A 20,246-nucleotide genomic window follows, 5' to 3' on the forward strand; every position below is an offset into this window, starting at 1 on the left:
GAGCCATCGTTAGGCCAGAGGTCGCTGTTCCCAGCTGACAGCAGCTGGATGGGTGGGCTACCAGCTTCCCAGAACAAATCTTAACCCCATTACAATGTATCTACAAGCTGTTGAAGCATTTTGTCATGAATGTTTATTTCTTCCCAGAAAGAGAGTGTGAATTACATCAGACCAAAAAATTAAATAAAAAGATCCATCCCAGATGAGGTTTGGAACCATCTTTATTTTACAGTGTGATATACGTTATTCCTGTTAAATTTTGTCATTTAAAAATTTTTGCCAAAAACAGTTTTGCAAATTGCCACTCATGTAATTGATTTTGCCGTCTGCAGTTTGAAGACCTCTGTTCCAGAAGGGTGGGCAAGGGCAGGGGGAGATCGGGTGGGATGGAGGGAGGAGCAAAGGGGGATGCTGGAGTTGAGAACAGGACCCACCTCACTGGATACTGGAACCTGCATCCACCCAACTCCAGGAGCTAAAATTGCCCCATATTTGTGTTTCCAAACCAGCATCCTAAAGGGCTGTACCTGTGTGGTAGGTAGCTCTCAGCTCCTTGGTGTGGCAGGATAGCTCTTGTTTGTTTCAGGTTTTTGCTTCACATTCCATGTGGTAGGAAACACGAAGATGGAGGTATTTTTCCTTCTCTCATCCAAGCAGATAGGAGAGCTTTCTTATTCCCAGAACAGTCTCAGGGGCTCTCCAGTAGTTTTGCTTTTCCAAACAAAGACATGACCCCTCACCCCGCCTTTGTTTGGGAGGGTCTATATTGCATTTGACTGGAGCTGTAGGAGCAGGAGAGCTGGAGGGGGCAAAAAGGCTGGATCTAGGGAGGGGGTGGGGAATTCTCTAGTGGTAGAAACCCCTACACTGCTCCCATGAGGCAATCCTGAGAGGTGGTGGCACCCAGTGGAGAGCCTGAAAGCTAAGGACTATGGTTTGGGGATCAGGAGACAGAAACCACCCCAGTTATTTGTTTTTGTTTTGTTTTGTTTTTTTATCACTGGAAAATCGTTTTTATTGAGATCCCACCAGCTGCACAATTCATTCCGGACATCAAGCTCCTTCTTCCTTTGCAATTCGGCCTTCTTTTTTTTTTTTTTTTAAGATTTATTTTATTTATTTATTTCTCTCCCCTTCCCCCCCACCCCTGTTGTCTGTTCTCTGTGTCTATTTGCTGTGTCTTCTTTGTCCGCTTCTGTTGCTGTCAGCGGCACAGGAATCTGTTTCCTTTTGTTGCGTCATCTTGTTGTGTCAGCTCTCCGTGTGTGTGGAGCCATTCCTGGGCAGGCTGCACTATCTTTCGCGCTGGGCAGCTCTCCTTATGGGGCGCACTCCTTGTGCATAGGGCTACCCTATGTGGGTTACACCCCTGCGGGGCAGGGCACTCCTTGCACACAGCTGTGCATGGGCCAGCTCCACACAGTTCAAGGAGGCCTGGGGTTTGAACCGCGGACCTCCCATATGGTAGACGGACGCCCTAACCACTGGGCCAAGTCTGCCGCCAATTCGGTCCTTCTTAAGTGGTCGCATGAATGCCTTCTTCTCCTCCATGGTCTGGAAGCGGCCATGGCCAAACTTGGAGGTGGCATCGATGAACTTGAGATCGATCTTCTCCAGGGCCTGGCATTTGGTCTGCTCCAGCAAGGACTTGTGGAGGGTAAGCACCCGCTTCTTGTTCCCCACCACTCAGCCTTTCAGCATGACAAAGTCATTGGTCACCTCACCGTAGTGGACAAAACCACCCAGGGGGTTGATGCTCTTGTCAGACAGGTCATAATCCGTGGAGGCGTTGTTCTTGATCAGCTCGCCATCCTTGATAAGGTAGCCCTGGCCGATCCTGTAGATCTTCTTGTTGACCACAGTGCGGTGGTGGTACCCTTTCTGTCCAGCCCGAGCCACAGAGAAGGCCACGCGGGCAGGATGCTACGCCGCAATACAGGCCACCTTGCGCAGCCCTCGGTGGGTCTTGCGAGGCAGCTTCTTGGTGTGCCAGCGGCTGGTGACACCTTTGTAGCCCTTGCCCTTGGTCACGCCAATGACATCGATCATCTCATCTTGCCCAAACACTTGGCTCACAGGGACCTGCTGCTCCAGCCTCTCCCGGGCCCAGTCCAGTTTCTCAGCCACTGTGCTGCTGTTCACCTGGATCTTCCTCAGGTGGGCCTTCTTCTGGCGCAGAGGGCGCAGGCGCATCTGGGTGTGTGCAATGACACGGATGACCTGGCAGTACTTCTTCATGCTACTGAAGTCCTTCTCCAGCTGCTTTTGGCCATCATCATCCTGCCACTTCTGGCAGAACTTGGTGAAGGCCTTCTTCTTAGACTTATGCCAGTTCTTGTAGAAACGTCGTTTGCACTCATCGCTGATATGCGGGGCAAAGACAGTCTTGAAGGTACGGAGGCCACGAGGGGTTTCTACGTAGCCCACAACGCCTGCGACCCCCATTGGTGGGGTCTCCACGAGGGTCACTGCCTCTACCACTTCCTTCTTGTTCACCTTGGACCCTGTCCTATCGACTTCGCACACGATGTGGGTCATGCCAGCCTTGTAGCCCAGGAAGGCTGTGAGGTGGACGGGTTTGGAGGAGTCATCCTTGGGGAGGCTCTTCACCTTCCCATGGTACCGGCTGCTGTGCTTCCGAGGCAAGAAGCCCAGCGACCCGTGCCCGGGAGCCAAGAACTTCCTGTGGGACATCGCGCCGCCGAGTGCCGCCGACAGAGCCCCAGTTATTTGAATAGAGGACATTCCATATAAAGAATTACGGGGAGCAAATGTGGCTCAAACTGTTGAGCTCCTACTTCCCACATGGGAGGTCCTGGGTTCGGTCCCAGGTGCCTCCGAAAAACAAAAAGACAAGTAAACACATGAAAAAACAACTCAGGGGAGCCCATGTGGTGCAGTGGTTGAGTGCCGGCTTCCTACGTACGAGGTCGAGGCTTCAATCCCCGGCTCCCTGTACCTGGAAAAAAAAGAATTAGCTAGATATAAAGTTAGGCATGTGTTAGGTGTTGAACTGTGTCTCCCCAAAAGATATGTTCCAGTCCTAATCCCCAGTACCTGGGAATAGGACCTTATTTGGAAACAGGGTATTTGCCAATGTAATCGAGTTAAAATAAGTTCACACTAGATTAGGGTGGGCCCTGATACAAAATGGCTGGTGCCTTCGTAAGGGAGAAGAGACACAGGCGAATACCATTGTGACAATGGAGGCAGAGATGGGAGTGATGCATCTCCAAGCAGCCAACCAAGAAATTGTCGGAGTCACGAACCCGAACGGTATCGGGAATGAAAGACAAAGAGAGATTGGGATCAGGGGATCTGCGAGCATTGAAGCCTCAAGCTCATCAGACAAGTTTATTAATCTCAGGGGCTTCTTTATATACCCCAAGCAGTGGTGAGAACCAGCAACTATCCTAGCTAACTATTCCCATTACCTCAACCTGTGTACAATGGATCAAAATCTATGATTATAAATCAAGGTTCAATGGTCTATTATATTGTTGAGAAAACATACCCATAAATCTTATTGCCCAGGTTGTCCCATTCTACCTAGTCCTCGTTCCACCTGAGCGTCCACATCACCTTGCTAGATTTATGACCTGCACATATAGCTATGGAGACAGCATGACTCAGTGGTCAAGGAAGTAATTTGCTTCCATGGAAACAACATGCCTTTGTTTCCCACAGAAATAACAAGCCAAGCTGCAAGGCAACAAATGCATTTACCTGGGGTCTTAAAGCTGCAATTTGGGAACACAGATTCAGGTAGCAACCTAAGTCCTGTTCCGTCTTGGCATTTCCAGGCAAGGGTTTTTAAAGGGAAAAGATCAGACAAGTTGTTTGTGGTTGGTGGGTTTTTGGGGTCCTCTAGTTGTCCTACCAGTTAGATAACTGACTGAGTTCTTCATCTGTCAGTTTGTTTCTGATGCCCAGATGTCCTAGCGGTTTGCTTTTTTTTTTTTTTTGAGATTTATTGCATGCTTTGTCTTCTTTTTCACCAGGGGGCCTCAGAGATCCAACCCAGGTCCTCCCATATGGTAGGCGCTGGAAGCCCTATCACTTGAGCCACATCCGCTCCCCTCCTTGCGGTTTTGAGGAACAAGTTGCTTGAGGCTTTGCAGACTTTGGCCATTTGTGACATCTGACTTTTCTGGCAGAGACCTGCATAAAAGTAACCTTCAAAATGACCTCCAGTTCCATTTAAATCTCTTAGCCATAGTAACTCGATGTTGTTTTCTTTTAACAAAGCCAAGAAATGCCGGAAGGTAAGAAGTGGCAAGGAAGGATGGAGTTTTCCTTAGAACTTTCAGAGGGAGCCTGGCCTGGCCAACACCTAGATTTGGTCTTCTGGCCTCCAGAACTGCGAGACAATAAATTTTTTATTGCTTTAAGCCATCTAGTTTGTGGTAATTTGTTCTGGCTGCTCTAGAAAACTAATACAGCATGTCACTATAAAGGTAGGTGAATCAGTTATTGAAAAGGTTAAAAAAAGGGTTCTAAGGTGTCAAAGAAGTAGCAACTGCAAGAAGCAGCCACCACCCTTAGTTCTGGGGGGACAAGGGGGAAAGTTGAAAGTATTAAATCAGAAGCTAGGAGGAGGAGCGCCATGGAACTGACGCCCGCCCCTCGGAGGCAGCTGCCTGGTGGCACTGGTGTTCCCGAAGGTGGGACTTAAAGGTAGCTGGTTCTGCAAGGGCTGGAAAAACAACAAACTCGATTTAGCTGCTGAGCAGGAAAGGCCCTGCAGCTGCCCAGTGAAGGAGCATTGCTGGGTGATGTAGCAGGAACAGCTGATGCACACCCCTCCTCCAGCCATGCAGCCCCCACTCACGCCCCCCATTGGGGGAGCCTGGCAGGGACCAGCTGTCCAAGGAGAAAGTGGGTTTGCAGAATCCCATAGTCCCAGGGATAGAAGATTAAGGCCCTCGCTGTCTTTCAGGCACGACGTAAACTTTATTGTTTAACTGGGGAAGCACCCCCCACCCCCCAAACAAGCGTGAGGTTGAATGTCTTACCCTCTTGGCAAAGCGAAGTTTATAGTCAGATTTTATTTAAGAAAAGTACCAAAAATGACATTTCTTATACCTGAGCGTTATGGAACAAATTCATGCCTGATACACCAAAAAACCTTTTTTTTTTTTTACTCTGATACTCTTAATCCTCAGCCGGTTGTCATGTTTCAAGTAAGCCAGTGAGAGAAAGAGAATTCTTGGAAACCCTCTGACTTTCTGCCGTTTGCTGCTGCTGCGGGTCGGGGGAGCCGCGTGGGGCCCTGGGAGGTGGTGGTGACGCGGAAGTGAGCTATTTCCGGGCGAGTCTCTTTTGGACCCATGTGTTGGAGAGACCCGAGTTCCTCGCGCTCCCGTCAGGAGGCCGGGCCAGGACACATCTGGGGCTGTTTTTGGTTGCTTTGGAGACGCGCCCCGCCCCGAAGCTCCCCACCCAGACTTCCCGGCTCTGGGCTCTGTCAAGTTCACTTTCCCCAGAAACAGCCGCGAGGCGTGTTCCGGGCTGTTCCTGCCATCGGGGTGTTTACCCAAACCTTCTGCCCGTGCTGTCCCTCCAAACCCGCAGAATGCCAGGGAAAGACAGGCGTCGCCTCACCCCCAGCCAGCCCGGCCCCAAGGAGCCCCAAGCCAGAGGCCGGGGAGAGGAGTGACAGGAGAGGCTCTGACCTGCTATTTCTGGGTCCTCCTTCCCAGAGCTGGGGGGCGGGGGAGCGCTCCCTGGGAAGATGATCACGATGGGGTGACCTTTGTCCCTCCATCCTCCCTTTGCCCCCTTAAACCCAATTTGCACCTAAATAATAGGGTGATTTTTTTTCTGCACGGTTGCTTTTTTTTTTAAGGAATCAATTTTATCGATACATTCATTAAAGCATACGGTTCATCGCAAGCAATGGCATAGGTGATCCTTAAAAGTTCAAAACTCCTGTGCTTTCCCCCTGTAAAAACCTGCCATAGCGCCTCACTGCTCCTAGGAAAAGCCAGAATCCTGTCTGCGAATCCCCCATCCGCCCACCCCACTTTTTGGCTAATCCTCCTTATCCTTCCTCCCTGAGAACACCCCTCCTCCACCCACCCGGTCCCACGGCCCTGCCCTGTTCTTTTCTGGCTCCTTTAGCACCAAGGCTATCCTGCGGCTGTTGGGGTGAGGCCCAGGCGGGCGGGGGGCCTTCGGGCCACCCCCACCGACCCGGCTGTATCCCGAGCACTGAGAAGAGTGCTGGCTCGCAGTAAGATTGTTGAGTGAATGACTGAAAGTTTCCAGTCTTAGTGGGTGAGGCAAAATTAGTGTCCTGGCAAACTTAGGTCCGGGCTAACCTTAGCTCCTGAAAAACAGATCCAAGGACCCTCCCAGGACTGGTACATCTTCCAGGAGGATCTCCTTCGCCCAGCTATGCAGGGGAATAATAATAATAACAATAACACGTATTGGAAGCTAAGCAGTTTGCCTCTATTGTCTCATTTAATCCTCAAAGCAGTGCCATGCTTTCTCCCTTATTTTACAAATGAGGACACGGAAGCACAGGGAGGCTAAGTAACTTGACCCAAAGCACACAGCTAGGAAATGACTGGAGTGGAATTTTTTTTGCCAAGGCTGTCTGATTCCAGAGTTCGTACACAAAACGACTTTCTTATGCTTAGACCAAAAAAAAAAAAAGCAAAATGTGAATGTCATTTAAAGATGAAGGACACAAGAGGACATCAAAGAATATTTTCTGCCTGCCCCAGGGCTCAGTTTCACATAGGCCTCTGAGCCTGTGGGGGGGGGGGCAGGGTGTGGGAATGGGGGTGCTAGTTCCAGCGCGGGGCCCCTCGTCTAAGGGAGCTTGGGGGAGGGGGGCCTTCCTCCTGGGGGAGGGGGGCCTTCCTCCTGAGGGAGGCCCGTGAGGACCCCCCAGGGCCCCTCCACTCCCTTCTGCCCCTGCTGGGGGATGTGCCTGAGCTGAAGGGGAAGGGCCGCCCCTCCTGGGCTCCCGGGCGTAGGGCGTGGGGCTGGATGGGGTGCAGCGCCTGCAGCCAGCAGCCAGTGTCCTCCCTGGGGAGGGAGACAAGCTCAGGCGCTGTGGAGACTTACTCACCCACAGCCGCTCCCGGGCCAGCCCCCTTCCTGGTCGGCCTGCGCGGGCCTCAGGGCCCAGCCTCACCCTCTTCCCTGGGCCGAGGGAGGGGAGAGGCCAGCGTCTGCCTTTCCCCCACCCGCCTTGGCCCTAGCGCTCCTGGAGGGAGGGAGAGGCGCGGCCCGGGGCGCAGGAGCGGCCTCTGCAGCGGCCGAGGGGGGCCTGAGGCCCCTGTCCTCTCCTCGCTGGTCGTTTGGAACTTTGCAGCTCATTTTCCCACGGAAACAAAGCTGCAGCGGAGGAGGCTGGCCGCCAGCCAGAGGCGGCTCCCGGCCTGGGGAGACCCCTCTCGCCACAGCCAGTGTGGAGGACGCAGGGCCTGCGGGCGCTCGGGTCCGGCTGCAGCTCTGCCAAGGGCTCTGGTGGCCGTTGGGGCCTGGCACCCGGGGCAGCTCGTTTGTGGGCCGCCGCACTGAAGCCGGGTGTGCGAGGCACGTGCGTGTGTTTGAGCAGATGGGTGTGAGAGTGCATGGGTGTGAATATGTGCGTGTGCACGTGCAGGTGTGCAACCGTGCATGCGAGTGTGTGTTTAGACATTTCTAAGCCTGGACTCACAGAAGGGGCCCTGGGCCAGGTAACCTCAGGAAGCTCTTTAATGAACCCCCTGGCCTCAGTTTCTTCACCAGTAAAATGGTGATGGCAGGAGAAGGTATGGGCTAGGTCCGTGGCTTTCTAAATTTTTTCCAAGCAATCTTGACTAAAACAGATAACATCTGCTCGGATGAAAGCCTTGGCGGGAGCAGGGAGGCTTCCTCTTCCTCCTTGGCCAGTCTGCCCCCTCGGGGCACCTGCAGCAGGCGGGAGGTCTTCTCAGAACATGGGAAAACATGGAGCGGGGTCCACACACCAACACACACAGCACAGGCAGACTTGCACCCATAGGCACACCCCCACCTAGGCACCCAGACACCCAGATACCCAGACAGACACCCACGGGCGTGCACACATCCCGGCCTCCTGCAGCTCTGGCCTAATCCTAGGGTCCCAGAGGAAGTGCCTGGCGGGAAAAGACGCTCCAGCCCCGGCCTCTGAAACCTGGGCTCAGGGCTGAGCCAGCCCCTTGCGGTCTCCCTCTCGCCCCCCACCCCGAGCCTGTCATAAAGCTGGGACGAAAGACGCTCATGTCCGAAGTTTCAGGGAAAGTCCTTTACGGAGTCCACCAGGGACGCCCCAGCTCCGGGCGGGGGCCTGGCTGCCTCGCCTTCCAGGACGTGCCAGGGTTTCTTTGCAGATGAGGGGTCAGCAGGTTCTCCGGCCAGGGGGCCTGCGGGTGGGACAGGGAGGCCCGAAGGTGGGCAGGCCTCCGGGAATGGTGAGGAGGGCCTGGAGGAAGCTGCCGCAGCGCCGGGAGCAGCCTACCCGGCTGGGCCCTGCGCAGGGCGCGCTGGGAACCTGTGGCTGCAGGGGGGAACCACGCTGAGAACACAGAGCACCGAGGAGCAGGGCGCCCCGCCCGGAAAAGCAACATCCTGGCTGCTGGGGCTAAAGCAAGGCGCTGTGGAGGGCCTATTTTTAGCTGCCCAGGCAGCCCGGGCAGGACTTGTATGGCCTTGCTGTCTGGCTGCAAAACTCGCCCCATGTCCCGCCTGACCTCGAGCTGGTGGCTGAGAGGCCTCTCTGTCTGCTCCTGCCCTCGGGGGGAGACGCCGCCCCTCTCTGGGGAGCACCTGGGCCACAGAGAACCCAGTAAGGTAGAAGGAGGGGGCTGGCCTGGAAACGCTCGCCCTGTGGGCCTGGGGAGCAAGCCTCCGCTGAAAGCAGGGCTCGGGCCCTCCAGGCTGGAGGGTGGGGGTTCTGGGCAGCTGACAGTCCTGGGCCTGCCCTGGGGGAGGGGCACAGCCTCTGCCAGGGGGGAGGGGCCCGCAGATCTCCGCTCCCCACCCCACCCACAAGCCGGGAGGCAGGGCCCTGTTCCAGCCCCAGGGCTGGGGTGCACACAGGAGGCCCATTCCAGAGGACAGACAGCCCTTTATTGGAAGCGAGCTCACCCCAGCCACACCTCAGGGCGGTCGGCCCCCTAGCCCCGGGGGCTGAACAAGTGTGTGTGTGTTAGAGACAGAGAAAGGAGCGGGCGCCAGGTCTGACCTTGCCCGTTCCCAGGCTGTCCTGCCCTGCTCTCGAGGGTGTGTGTGATGTAAGCCCTCAGTTCTGGTGCAAACACCAAAAAAGGGTCCAGAGCTGTGCTGTGGTGTCGAGGATGGAAATAGCTGGTGGGAACCTGAGCCCTCCAAAGCCAACATCCGGGCAGCCAGGCAGACTGTGGGGCTGGACCTCCGCGGGAGAAACCACCTCTGAGTGGGAAACCTGGGGCCAGGGGCCCTGTCCCCTCTCCTGCCCACCCTTGCCCCTCTCCAGCTCTTGAAAGATGAGGAGTCCTGGGACATCTTGGTGAGGACAAGGACGGAAAAGGGAGTCAGTCGTGCAACATGTTTATTGAGCACCTATGCCGTGCCAGGCAATGTTCTAGGAACCTGACAGGGGAGGGGGTGGGGTGGCCTGGATAGGTTCCAGCTGTGGCTCTCTCCAGAGGTGGACAGGATCTTTGGGGGCCGCCCCTCAAGGGGCAGGCAAGGTGGATGGAAGGTGGGGACCTCTAGAAACGAGAAGGCTGGGCGAGGGGGGGTGACTCTAAGGTTGGTGACTTCCCTGGGGCAAGATGGCCAGAGGTGGCCCCGGGCCTCCCAGCATCACCTCCTCTTGAGCACGGAGATGCAGGACTTCTTGAGGGGCCCGATCTGCAGGTGGGCGTCCACGCTCTCCAGGAAGAAGGCCGGCTTGAGCCTGTGGGCAAAGAGCCCAGCGAAGTGGCTGTCCAGGCGGCTCTGGAAGGAGTCACTGGGGGACGGCGGGGGTCCGCTGCGGCGGGACCTGGGGGCTTTCAGCCTCCGCAGCAGGCTCGCCTTGCCTTCCCGCACGGAGTAGAAGGCCAGGGCCCGGTCGGCGTATTCCAGGCAGATGCCGACGGTGGGTGAGAAGGGCTGGGGCAGGGGCAGCTCCAGCCCGTGGAACCAGATGGAGAAGTTGCGTCCATTCCACTGCAGGCAGCACGAGTGGGCGTTGCGGCCGAGCCGGCCCCGGTCGTAGGGCTCTTGGGGGGAGAAGTCTTCAGCCATGACCCCCACGCTGACCCAGCCCTCGATGATCTCCACCTCCCAGTAGTAGGTGCCCCGGTCCAGGGCGCCCTCGCCCAGCACCTGCTCACAGTGGGTGAAGCGGGTGGGCGACTCCGGGTAGTTGATGGGGCACAGCACCCTCTTGACACCTTTGGTTCCAAACAGCTGCAGGAATTTGTCTGCCGTGTCACTGTCCAAATCCACGATGTAGGCAACTGATCCCGTGGGCAGGAGAGAGGCACGGGGCTCAGGTGGGACAGCCCCGTCCTTAAGCACCCCTCTCCCCCAGACACAGGCTCCTTTTCTAATGTGCTGGGGACCATGGCATGAGCTGACCTGGTTCCCCCCAAAAACCTGGGAGGGGAAGGTAAGCCCTGGTGGGCCCCATCCAGCAGCCTGGGTGGGGGGAGCCCAGTGCAAGCAGAGGGGAGGGCCCGGGTGTCCACTTACACTTGAGGAAGTAATCCCGGGGAGCTTCGCCCTCCAGGTGGTTGATGCTGTCGGGGTCCTGGGACTCGGCCTCAGCTGCAGGGGGGACAGCAGGGACAGGTCTCTACAGGCTGCCCTGAGAGGCTGTACCTCCTTCTGTGCAAGGTATAGTCCCACTCTGAACCAGAGACCACATTTCCCTCTCCTGCCCCTTCCTCCCAGAGTCTGGAGCCACCTGGGGACAGGTACATGCTGAATGAGGTACCCAGTGTCCACATGCAGACCTGGGACCTGGGTTCTGACCCCTGTGGCCAAACGAACAGGCTTGTCACCACGGGGTGGTGGCTCCAGACACTGGCGGGATTCGGGCCCTGCCCCGAGCCAGGCACATGGTTTCCATCCTCCGCTCCTGGATGGGTACCAGGCCTGGGGGCCTTGTGGGGAGATGGGGAGCGGGTGAGTCAGCGGGGTGTGGGGCAGCACCCACCTTCCGTGCCCGGCTTCTGCAGGCCATTCTCATCACTGTCCCGCCCCTGCAGCTGCTCCCACTGGCTGGTGCAGGCCGCACCCAGCACATCTCTCACTGCCCGGACAGCTTGGGAGGAGTTGGTGAAGCTGAGCTCCCTCGGGGGGCTGGGCCCCGGGCTGCTCCCCTCCTCCAGCGCCAGCCGAAGGGCCAGGAGCTCCTGTGCCAGACAAACGCTGGTGAAGGCTCTGCTGGCCCCAGCTCTGCCCGGAGGCTGGCCCAGCCCCTCGAGGCCAGACGGTGGGGGGAGGTGGGCCTTGGCGAGGCTTCTCGGTGCCCACTGCCCCTTCCTTCCTTCATCTCCCACCTTTCCCCTGCCATCCCCCTCACCTGTAGGAAGCTGACCGAGTCTGCTTCCGGGACCTGGCTGAGGCTGTGGCGGGCCCGGCTCAGCCGGCTGCGCTGCTCCTCCTGCCGCCGCAGCTCCCCCTGGGAGCGGCCCAGCATGGTGGCCTCCCCCTCCTCGATGAAACCCAGGACCTCAGCCTGGAAGCTCTGCAGGGTGGCCGTGGCCTCGGCAAACAGCCGGCTCACCCTTTCCCGCTCGGCCACGGCTGCACTCTGCACAGGATGGCACGGGGGGCAGAGGTGAGGGCCAAGGACAAGGCTGGACCTTGGCTCCGTCCTCCCCACACTGCCCACTCCTCTTGGGGGCACACAGGGACCAACCCGAGCCCACCCTGGATCTGTGCCAGGTCAGGGGAGACACTCAAGCGCAGTAGGACTGGGCAGTGCCCTGAGAACCAACTGGTTTGGAGTGGGTTCCTCCACCCTGAAAACTCCCAGGACCCTGGGGCTGGGGGAGGAGGTGGCCCTGACCTTGATGAGGGCCACAGTGCGCCGGGCCTGGGCGATGCTGGCCCCCAGCTCATCCAGGCGATCCTCCACTGCGCTCAGGACTTTGGGCTGCTCGGCCTGTGGGCGACACCCTCCGTGAGTACAGGGTCTGGCCGAGGCCAGAGACCAGCACCAGGTCCCAGGCCCTGCCAGGAGAGAGGAGAAGAGTGACCAGGGAGTGGCATCTGTGTGTGGGTGGGACCAGGAGTGGCCATGATGTCCTGTCTCTGCCTTGGGCCCAGGCTGTGCCATTCCCAGCTGCCCACGGAGGTGCAGGCTGGCGGTAGGTCACTGTCTCCCCGGTCTGACCAGTGGGGTGGGTCCAAGGCCATCCCTGGGCCTCACTCAGTGTTGCTCAAATTCATTTGAGAACCTCCTCCGGTGGGGATGGAGGTAGAGAGTGGGAGCGCACCAGGGGTGACTGTCCTTGGGAATCTCTGTCCTCACAATCTGCAGCCCCAATCCAGGCCTGAAAACAGGGGATTCCGGGTAAATCCCCTGGGTCTTATGAGTCACTGCTCCAGGCAGGACAGACGGAAAATCCCAAGGCCAGAAGTGCCAAGACAGGGCTGGAGGCCAAAGGAAACTGGGGGCGGGAAGGAGAGGACTGGGCTGCACATGTGCCCGGCGCGCTCAGAACGGCTAGACAGAGCAGATCTGTGTGCCCGCCGCCACCCAGCCTCCGCGGCTGTCCTGCGCCACCACGCCCATCCAACTCCCTGCCCAGGGCAAGTGTGAGCTGGAGGCTGCCCGGGCCCGGGCGCAGTGGCAGCGCTGCCGGCACCAGCATCCCAGGACCCCCACAGGCCTGACTCAGCCCCTTCCTGGCTTAGCCCCCCATCGGCCCCGGCTCGGGTCCCCTGCCTGCTCCCTTATCCGCACTGGGTCCTCGCTCCCCCGTTCCCATCTCCACCACCGCGAGAGGGTAGCGATATCACCGCTACAGTCCTGTCCGAGCCGGGAAGGGGAGAATGGGGGTGTCCAAGGCCCGCGTCGGCTCGCGCGCCGCCACCCCTGCATCCCCCGGCCAGCCAGAAGTGCCCGCGCCCACCTCCTGGAGCACGCGCTCCTGCTCCAGCGACACCAGCTCGTGGCCGCGGTGCTCCTGGGCGGCGGCGCAGACCTCGCACAGGCACACGCGCTCCGCGCGACAATAGCGCTCGAGAGGCCGCAGGTGGCGCGGACACAGGCTCTCCTCCAGCCGGCGCAGCGGTGGCACCAGGCGGTGGCCCCGCAGCGCGGGGTTGCGCTCGTGCGGGCCCAGGTGCGCGGGGCAGAAGGAGGCCAGGCAGGAGAGGCAGGAGAGCGCGGCGGGCAGGGCGGCGCCCTCGGGACACGCGTCGCAGCGCACCGGCTCTTCGGCTGCGGGCCATGGCTCGGGGGCGCAGGGAGCCGACGGCTCGGGGGCGCTGGGCGGCGCGCTGGGCGCCGCGGGCTCCGGGGCCGGGCCGGGCCCGGAGCCCTGGCGGAGCTGCAGCAGCTCGGACAGCGTGTGGTTCTTGCGGAGCTGCAGGCCGTCGGGGAAGGGCTCCTGGCACAGCGGGCAGCGCGCGGTGCCGCCCGCGCCGCCCGCGCCGCCCGCGCCGCGGTGCGGCCAGAGCGCGCCCAGGCAGGCGAGGCAGAAGTTGTGGCCGCAGGGCAGGGTCACCGGCTCCCGGAGCGCCTCCAGGCAAATGGGGCAGCCGAAGGGCCCGCTGCCGTCCATGGCGCCGCGGCCGCCGGGGGGCACCGCCTGCTCTGCTCGCGCCGGGGAGGGCCCCGGCCGTGGGCGCCGCGGCGCCGCCCCCCCCTGGACCGCGGCCCAGGGCTCGGCCCCCGCCCGCCCCCCGCTCGGCCCGCCCCCCAGCGCCGCCCGCCCGCGGATGCCGGCCCCGGGGCCTCGCCTGACGCCCGGGGGCGGCTGACCCCGGCCCTCCTGCGTCAGCGGGGTCCGCGGGAGGGGGCGGCGGGCAGGGGGCGCGCGGGGCCACCCGGGGAGGCGGCGGCGGAGGAGCTCGCCCCCCACCCGGGCGCAGGCCCCTCCCCGCGGCGTTAGCAGGGTTGCTGACTGCGGGGACTGAGAACTGCTGATGGACGTGGGTTTCTGCCCCTTAGCGACTCTATTGACCCCCGGAGGGGGAACTCGCAGCTCTTCTCGGCCTGAAATGGGAAGTTGACGTCACCCCCCAAGTCCCTGGGTGAGGAATTCGTTTCCGGTGCTTGGACGCTGGTGGCCCCGTCAGCTGGCTGCGGCTGGGGTTTCCCCAAGTGCAGGTTTTTGCGAAAGCTCATCCAGCTCAGCCGTGAAAAGGTGCTACTATACCTCAATCATACTGATTTTAAAAAATAGAATGGCAACAAAATGAGGTATTTGGGCTATAATCCACAGTATAAAATAAGTATCCCTGAGTCCAACTGATGCACATAAATGATTGAATAAGTAAAGAAATAAATGGGGGGAAAGATGCACAGTTCTCCACAAGAATTCTGAATCATTTTTGTAGATACTCCGAGGAGGAGCATCCAACGTCCCCCTCCTTAAATGGGGGCTGCACAGGTGACCTTCTTCCAGACAGTAAAGCGTGGAGGTCAAGTGATCCCTCAGCAGGAGCTCAAGGTCAACATCACTGGTGTTGTCATGCTGCTGGTAAGTGCCCTTGATGCCCTTAAGTAGAATAAAATGGCTGCCTGCGTTGGGCATTGCTGGACAAGTCCCCTTTCCAGGAAGGACTTTTCCAGAGGACAAAAGCAATTGACTGCAGGAGTTTTCCACGAAAGCCGAACACAGCCTACAGGGTCCCTGTAAAACTGGCTTTGTTCTGTAGAGAGAGCTTCTCCGAATGGACAAGCATACCATACTAATCGATGTACACCTGCTCCCCACTTTGTAAGACACCCCCCCCCATGTAAAACGGAAACTTCATTTCAGTCTGTCGGGGTCATTCACTCTGCAAGTGTCCCCTCTCCACCCCCCTCGGGGGGGGGGTCCCTTCTGCTCTGACTGGGAGGCTACCGGATTCTCAAATGGCCCAAGAAAGCTGCGGGAGCTTAAGATTCACGAGAAGCTTTTCTTTTATCAAGATGGAATAACGAGAATGGCCCTTAACCTCTGTGGTCGCCCTTCCCAAAACCCATAGCCTATGAGTAAAACATCAGACGAACCCAAATCGGGCGACATTCGACAAGGTACCCGAACGATACCGTCAAAATTGTCAAGGGGGAGCTGGAAACTGTCACAGCTGAGAAGAGCCTTCAGAGCCGTGACCACGACGTGTAAACCTCGGGGGGCTCCTGGGCAGAAAAGGGACAGTGGAGAGAGAGAGAAGAAATTTGAATAGACTATGGGCTGCAGTTAATGAGAGTGTACCAGTACTGGTTCTTTAATTGTGAATAAAGCATAGAAATGTGGAAAAGGGGAAGATGGGCTGTGGGGTATACGAAGCTCTCTGCAGATGTGAACGCCAAGTATTGGGAAAAGAGGGAAGTTTGGGGGATGGCAAGAGAGGGGCTTCACCTTTATCACCCCAGGGCTCCTGACACAGTCTGGATCCTTTTTCAAAGTAATTCTTAAAAAAAAATTTTTTTTTTTTTTAATTTTTATCCACCCGGGCCCCCTTTGTCTCCCTCGTCTTTCTGTGCATTGTCTGCTTGTCTTCTTAGGAGACACCGGGAACTGAACCTGGGACTTCCCAGGAGTGGGTGCCCAGCTGCTTGAGCCACACCCCACAGTAATGCTTTTAAATGCAGAAAATAAAATGCACAGGACTCCAAAGGAAACCACTTACCTGGAAATACAGTTACAAAATATTAAGAAAACAAATTTATGATAAAATAACATGTGTTTCTTTAACACTGTAAAAAACGAGATCTGATGGAGGTCCAGTAACTACTGTATTGAAATCATGATGGATATCAATTATATTTCAAGTTTTCTGTCACTATGTAATGTGCTACGAAGACATCTGTAATTTCTGTTGATGACAAGTCACAGGTACTGCTAATAATGCTAGAAAGAATTGCTAGATTTCAGGGAGAGGATGGTGAAAATAAAAACTTTTCCCCCGAGGCCCCAGATTAAGAATGTCTAATTTAGAAAGATGTGCAGAGCTCTGATGTCTTTCCTGGAAGGTGGGAAGAAAAATCCAAGATCTAGTAAATGCTTCCCAAGTGCCACACGCCTTTGCAAGCCTTGCTTCATTGAATCTCATGCTGCTTGGAGGAAGCTCAGAGAAGCCATGTGACCTGCCCACAGCCACGCAGGGCCGGGCGTGCCTGCCCCTGAACCCACACTCTTTCCTCTGCTGCCCAGTTGTGGCAAACAGTGTCCCGCGCTGCCCGGGTGTGTTAGCCGGCCGCGGAGGAGATTTTGGGGAGGAAGAAGACAGGAGCCTGGCCCGATTGCATCTTCTAAGTATAGGCCTTCACCTTGGCCCTGACCAGAAATGAAGGGTCCCTCCCCACTGGCCCCAGTGAGCTCCTGGTGGGCAGGGGCCATGTCTGGTGCATCTCTTACCCCTCAGGGCGCCTGGCCCAGTACCCAGTGCGTGCTAAGCAGTCAGTCATTGTTTGCTCAACCACCCTTTTGGGCCTGGAGGGGCAAAGGGCTGGAGAATGGGGGTGGGGAGGAGGGCAGGACCCCCACAGGAGAGGCAGTGGGCCTGCCGGTGGGGGGAAACAAGGAGATGTCTCACCTGGGTCCTCCCACTCTTGGCCTTTCCAACAGGGTATATTAGTCAGCCAAAGGGGTGCTGATGCAAAATACCAGAACTCTGTTGGCTTTTATAAAGGATATTTATTTGGGGTAGGAGCTTACAGATACCAGGCCATGAAGCATAAATTACTTCCCTCACCAAAGTCTCTTTCCACATGTTGGAGCAAGATGGCTGCCGATGTCTGCAGGATTCAGGCTCCCAGGGTTCCTCTCTTCCCAGTCTTGCTTCTCTCTGGTTTCTCCACAAGGCCAGCTGTAGACTGTCAGGTGAACAGCTCTGTCTCGCTCACTCCCTGGGATCTCTGCCGTGTCTAAGGAGCTGTCTCTATTCCTCTGTGTTCTTCTCCTGGTTCAAGTCCTCTCTTTCTGGGGCTTGCTTCTCTTTCCTCTGTGTGCATACTTCCTGGGGCTCCAGCTTAAGACTTCAGCATCAAACTTCAACATTAAAAAAGCTCCAGCAAGCAGACTTGGCCCAATGGATAGGGCATCCGCCTACCACATGGGAGGTCCACGGTTCAAACCCTAGGCCTCCTTGACCCGTGTGGAGCTTGCCCATGCACGCTGTTGATGCGCACAAGGAGTGCTGTGCTACGCATGGATGTCCCCCCCGTGTAGGGGAGCCCCATGCACAAGGAGTGCACCCTGTAAGGAGAGCCGCCCAGTGTGAAAGTGCAGCCTGCCCAGGAGTGGCACCGCACACACCGAGAGCTGACACAAAAAGATGACACAACAAAAAGAGACACAGATTCTCGGTGCTGCTGATAAGGATAGAAGCAGTCACAGAAGAGCACACAGCAAATGGACACAGAGAGCAGACACCTGGGGTGGGGGTGGGGGAGAGAAATAAATAAAATAAAATAAAACTTAAAAAAAAACAACTCCAACTCTGTCCTTTGCCATGCCTTTTATCTTTGAGTCCCCACCCACCAAAGAGTGGGGACTCAAAGCCCTAATCATAACTTAATCACACCCAGGTTCAGACCAGTTTACAGACACAATCCAATATCTATTTTTTGAATTCGTAACTATATCAAACTGCTGCTACACAGGCCGTCCTCTTTGGATGGAGGGACTGAAAAGGTGAGTGGTGGGCAGGGCCACTCTAGGATGGGGCCTGGGCTGCTCCCATCAGGATTCTGTGGCCAATGGGGACCCCAAAGGATCTGTCACAGGAACGGTCAAGGGGTCACCCTCATCTAGGGGAAGTAGCACACAAGCAAGGAGAAGCTTTGAGGGAACCCCCAGGCCAAGGGCACCAGCGGTCACCTGTGTCCTTCTGACTCTGCCCTGCCTTCCTACGCTCCAGCAGGCCCTGTGCCTCGCCCCTCTTCCTGCATCCCTGCCTGTCTCTGCACCTGTCCAGGCTTGGAGGTGGCAAATCCCCTTAGGCCCTGAGATGTAGGTTAATGTGTCCCCTGCGCCAGGTAGTGGTGCCCAGTTGTTTGGTCAAGCAAGCACTGGGCTAATTGCAGTAGAAGGGCATTTCAAGGACTTGAATCATCAGTGAGTTGATTGCACAGATGGCTGATTGCACCAACAATCCCCTGAGGAGCTTGCTGTCAGCAGAGAGGGACGTCTCATTCAATCAGTTGAAGACCTTAAAAGGGGAAGTGATTTTTGCATTCAGAGAAAGAATCCCCATCTCTAAACAGCACAAATGCAAGAGCAAACGCCAACTGTCCAGAGCAGACGTGCCTGCGGGACCCCTGGTCTCTGTCCTGGCTTGTGTTTTTGAGAAATTTTTAACTTCTTTATTGAGTTGTAAATCCCATACCTCACAATTCCCCCATTTCAAATGAACCATTCCGTGACTTTTAGTGTAGTCATGGGGTTGTGCAACTGTAGCAGTTTAGAATTCCCAAAAGAAATATTGGATTTTGCTTGCAATCTGATCTGTACCCGGGCATGATAGAGTTATCATTAGGGCGTGGAGTCGCCACCCCTTGGTGGGTGGGAACGCAGATAAAAGGCATGGCAAAGGGCAGAGCTGAGGGTTTTCTGATGTTGGAGTTTTGATGTTGGAGTTTGATCTTGAAGACTTAAGCTGGAGCCCCAGGAAGTAAGGTCACAGAGGAAAGAGAAGCCAGCCCCAGGAAGAAAGGAACCCTGAGCCCAGAGAAAAGCAAGCCCCAGGAACGTAGGAACCCAGGAAGCCTGAACCCTCGCAGACGTCGGCAGCCATCTTGCTCCAAATAGACTGTGGTGAGGGAAGTAACTCCTGCTTATGGCCTGGTATCTGCAAGCTCCTACCCCAAATAAATGCCTTTCATGAAAACCAACCAATTTCTGGTGTTTTGCCTCAGCACCCCTTTGGCTAATACAGGCCCCGTCACCACTATCACCTCGAATGGACACAGAGCTCTCCAGGCAGCTGACGAATCTGTTCGTAACCCAAGGTGGCTGCTGAGGAGGGGATTTTGGAGACTGGGTGTGAAAAGTGAAGAGAGAGAAACAGCCCCTCAAACTCCTCCCCGCCCCCACCTTGGGCCAGTGTGGGAGGAGACCCTGTTTCCTGCTGGGAGCCGTGGCATCACCCCGGAGGGCACGGGTCCTGGTGGCCCCAGCTGCTAGGCCCTGGAGGTGGGTCTGACAAGAGCTCACGGGACCCCAGGGTGCTGCTAGCAGACCCCCGGCTCACTGCCCTCCACCCGCAGCCCTTTGCTCAGGGGTCGCCGCCCAGGAAGAGTTGCAACATGGTGCTGGTTGTTTTTTCAGTTTTTTTTAAAAAAGAGGTTTTAATGAGATATACTCACATGCTATACAATAGCCAAAGTGTCCAATCAGGGGCCTTTTTTTTTTTTTCTTTCCTTTTCTGGAGGTACTGGGGCCGGGGATTGAATCTGGAACCTCATATGTGGGAAACTGGTGCTCAGTCCCTGAGCCACACCTGCTCCCCTCAATGGCTTTTAGTATCACAGAGTTGCGCATTCATCACCACTATTTTAGGACATTTTCATTACTCCAAAAAGAAAAACCCCTACCACTTAGCAGTCACCTCTCAATCCTTCCATCCTTCCCCAGCCCTTCTCTATAGATTTATTTATATTTGCATTTTATGCAAATGGAATCATACCATACCTAGTCCTTGGTGCCTGATTTCTTTCACTTAGCATAATGCTTTTTAAAAATTATTGTAATTTTAAAAATTAGAGCAGTTGTAGGTTTATGTAAAGCTATATTAAAAAAAAACCCACAACATTCTCACCCCCCTACTGTTGACACTGCATTGGTGTAGTACCTTTGTTACACTTGATGAAAGAATATTAAAATATTACTGTTAGGGGAGCCAGTGTGGCTCAGTGGTTGAGTGATGGCTTCCCACATATGGGTCCAGGTTCAAGCCCCAGCTCTGGACGCTACAAATAAAAAAAATTCCTGTGAGCCATGGAGTCCATAGCTTGCATCAGGTGTTTTTTTCCCCCTTTTTATCTCTGAGTCGTAAGAGTTCTTAATATATTCAAGAAACAAGTCCCTTATCAGATATAAGATTTGCAAAGTTTTTCTGCCCTTCTGTGAGGTGTCTTTTCC

General features: G+C 56.3%; 1 protein-coding gene, 2 long non-coding RNA genes and 1 pseudogene across 4 annotated transcripts; 2 read left to right on the forward strand and 2 right to left on the reverse strand.

The window, feature by feature from the left end:
- Positions 1–1,153: 1,153 nt before the first annotated feature.
- Positions 1,154–2,831, reverse strand: LOC101421325 (large ribosomal subunit protein uL3 pseudogene; annotated as a pseudogene).
- An 859-nt stretch (positions 2,832–3,690) lies between these two features.
- On the forward strand, positions 3,691–4,391 carry LOC131275096 (uncharacterized). The gene is made up of 2 exons (XR_009182541.2): positions 3,691–3,765; positions 4,002–4,391. It is a non-coding gene; the product is annotated as an uncharacterized lncRNA (long non-coding RNA).
- Positions 4,392–9,536: 5,145 nt separating this feature from the next.
- On the reverse strand, positions 9,537–13,773 carry TRIM47 (tripartite motif containing 47). Its single transcript, XM_004450868.4, has 6 exons — positions 13,080–13,773; positions 12,011–12,106; positions 11,522–11,752; positions 11,153–11,351; positions 10,687–10,761; positions 9,537–10,451 (listed from the first exon to the last, which is right to left on the reverse strand). The coding sequence occupies exons 1-6, from the start codon at positions 13,731–13,733 to the stop codon at positions 9,811–9,813; spliced, it is 1,896 nt and encodes a 631-aa protein (XP_004450925.1). The 5' UTR covers positions 13,734–13,773; the 3' UTR covers positions 9,537–9,810.
- A 103-nt stretch (positions 13,774–13,876) lies between these two features.
- On the forward strand, positions 13,877–16,072 carry LOC131275097 (uncharacterized). Of its 2 annotated transcripts, none has more exons than XR_009182543.1 (2): positions 13,877–14,318; positions 14,512–16,072. It is a non-coding gene; the product is annotated as an uncharacterized lncRNA (long non-coding RNA). The 2 variants fall into 2 exon arrangements; XR_009182542.1 differs by having other exon boundaries at positions 13,877–14,205.
- Positions 16,073–20,246: the final 4,174 nt, after the last annotated feature.

This window comes from Dasypus novemcinctus, chromosome 21 (assembly GCF_030445035.2).
Source record: "Dasypus novemcinctus isolate mDasNov1 chromosome 21, mDasNov1.1.hap2, whole genome shotgun sequence".
Taxonomy (NCBI): Eukaryota; Metazoa; Chordata; class Mammalia; order Cingulata; family Dasypodidae; genus Dasypus; species Dasypus novemcinctus.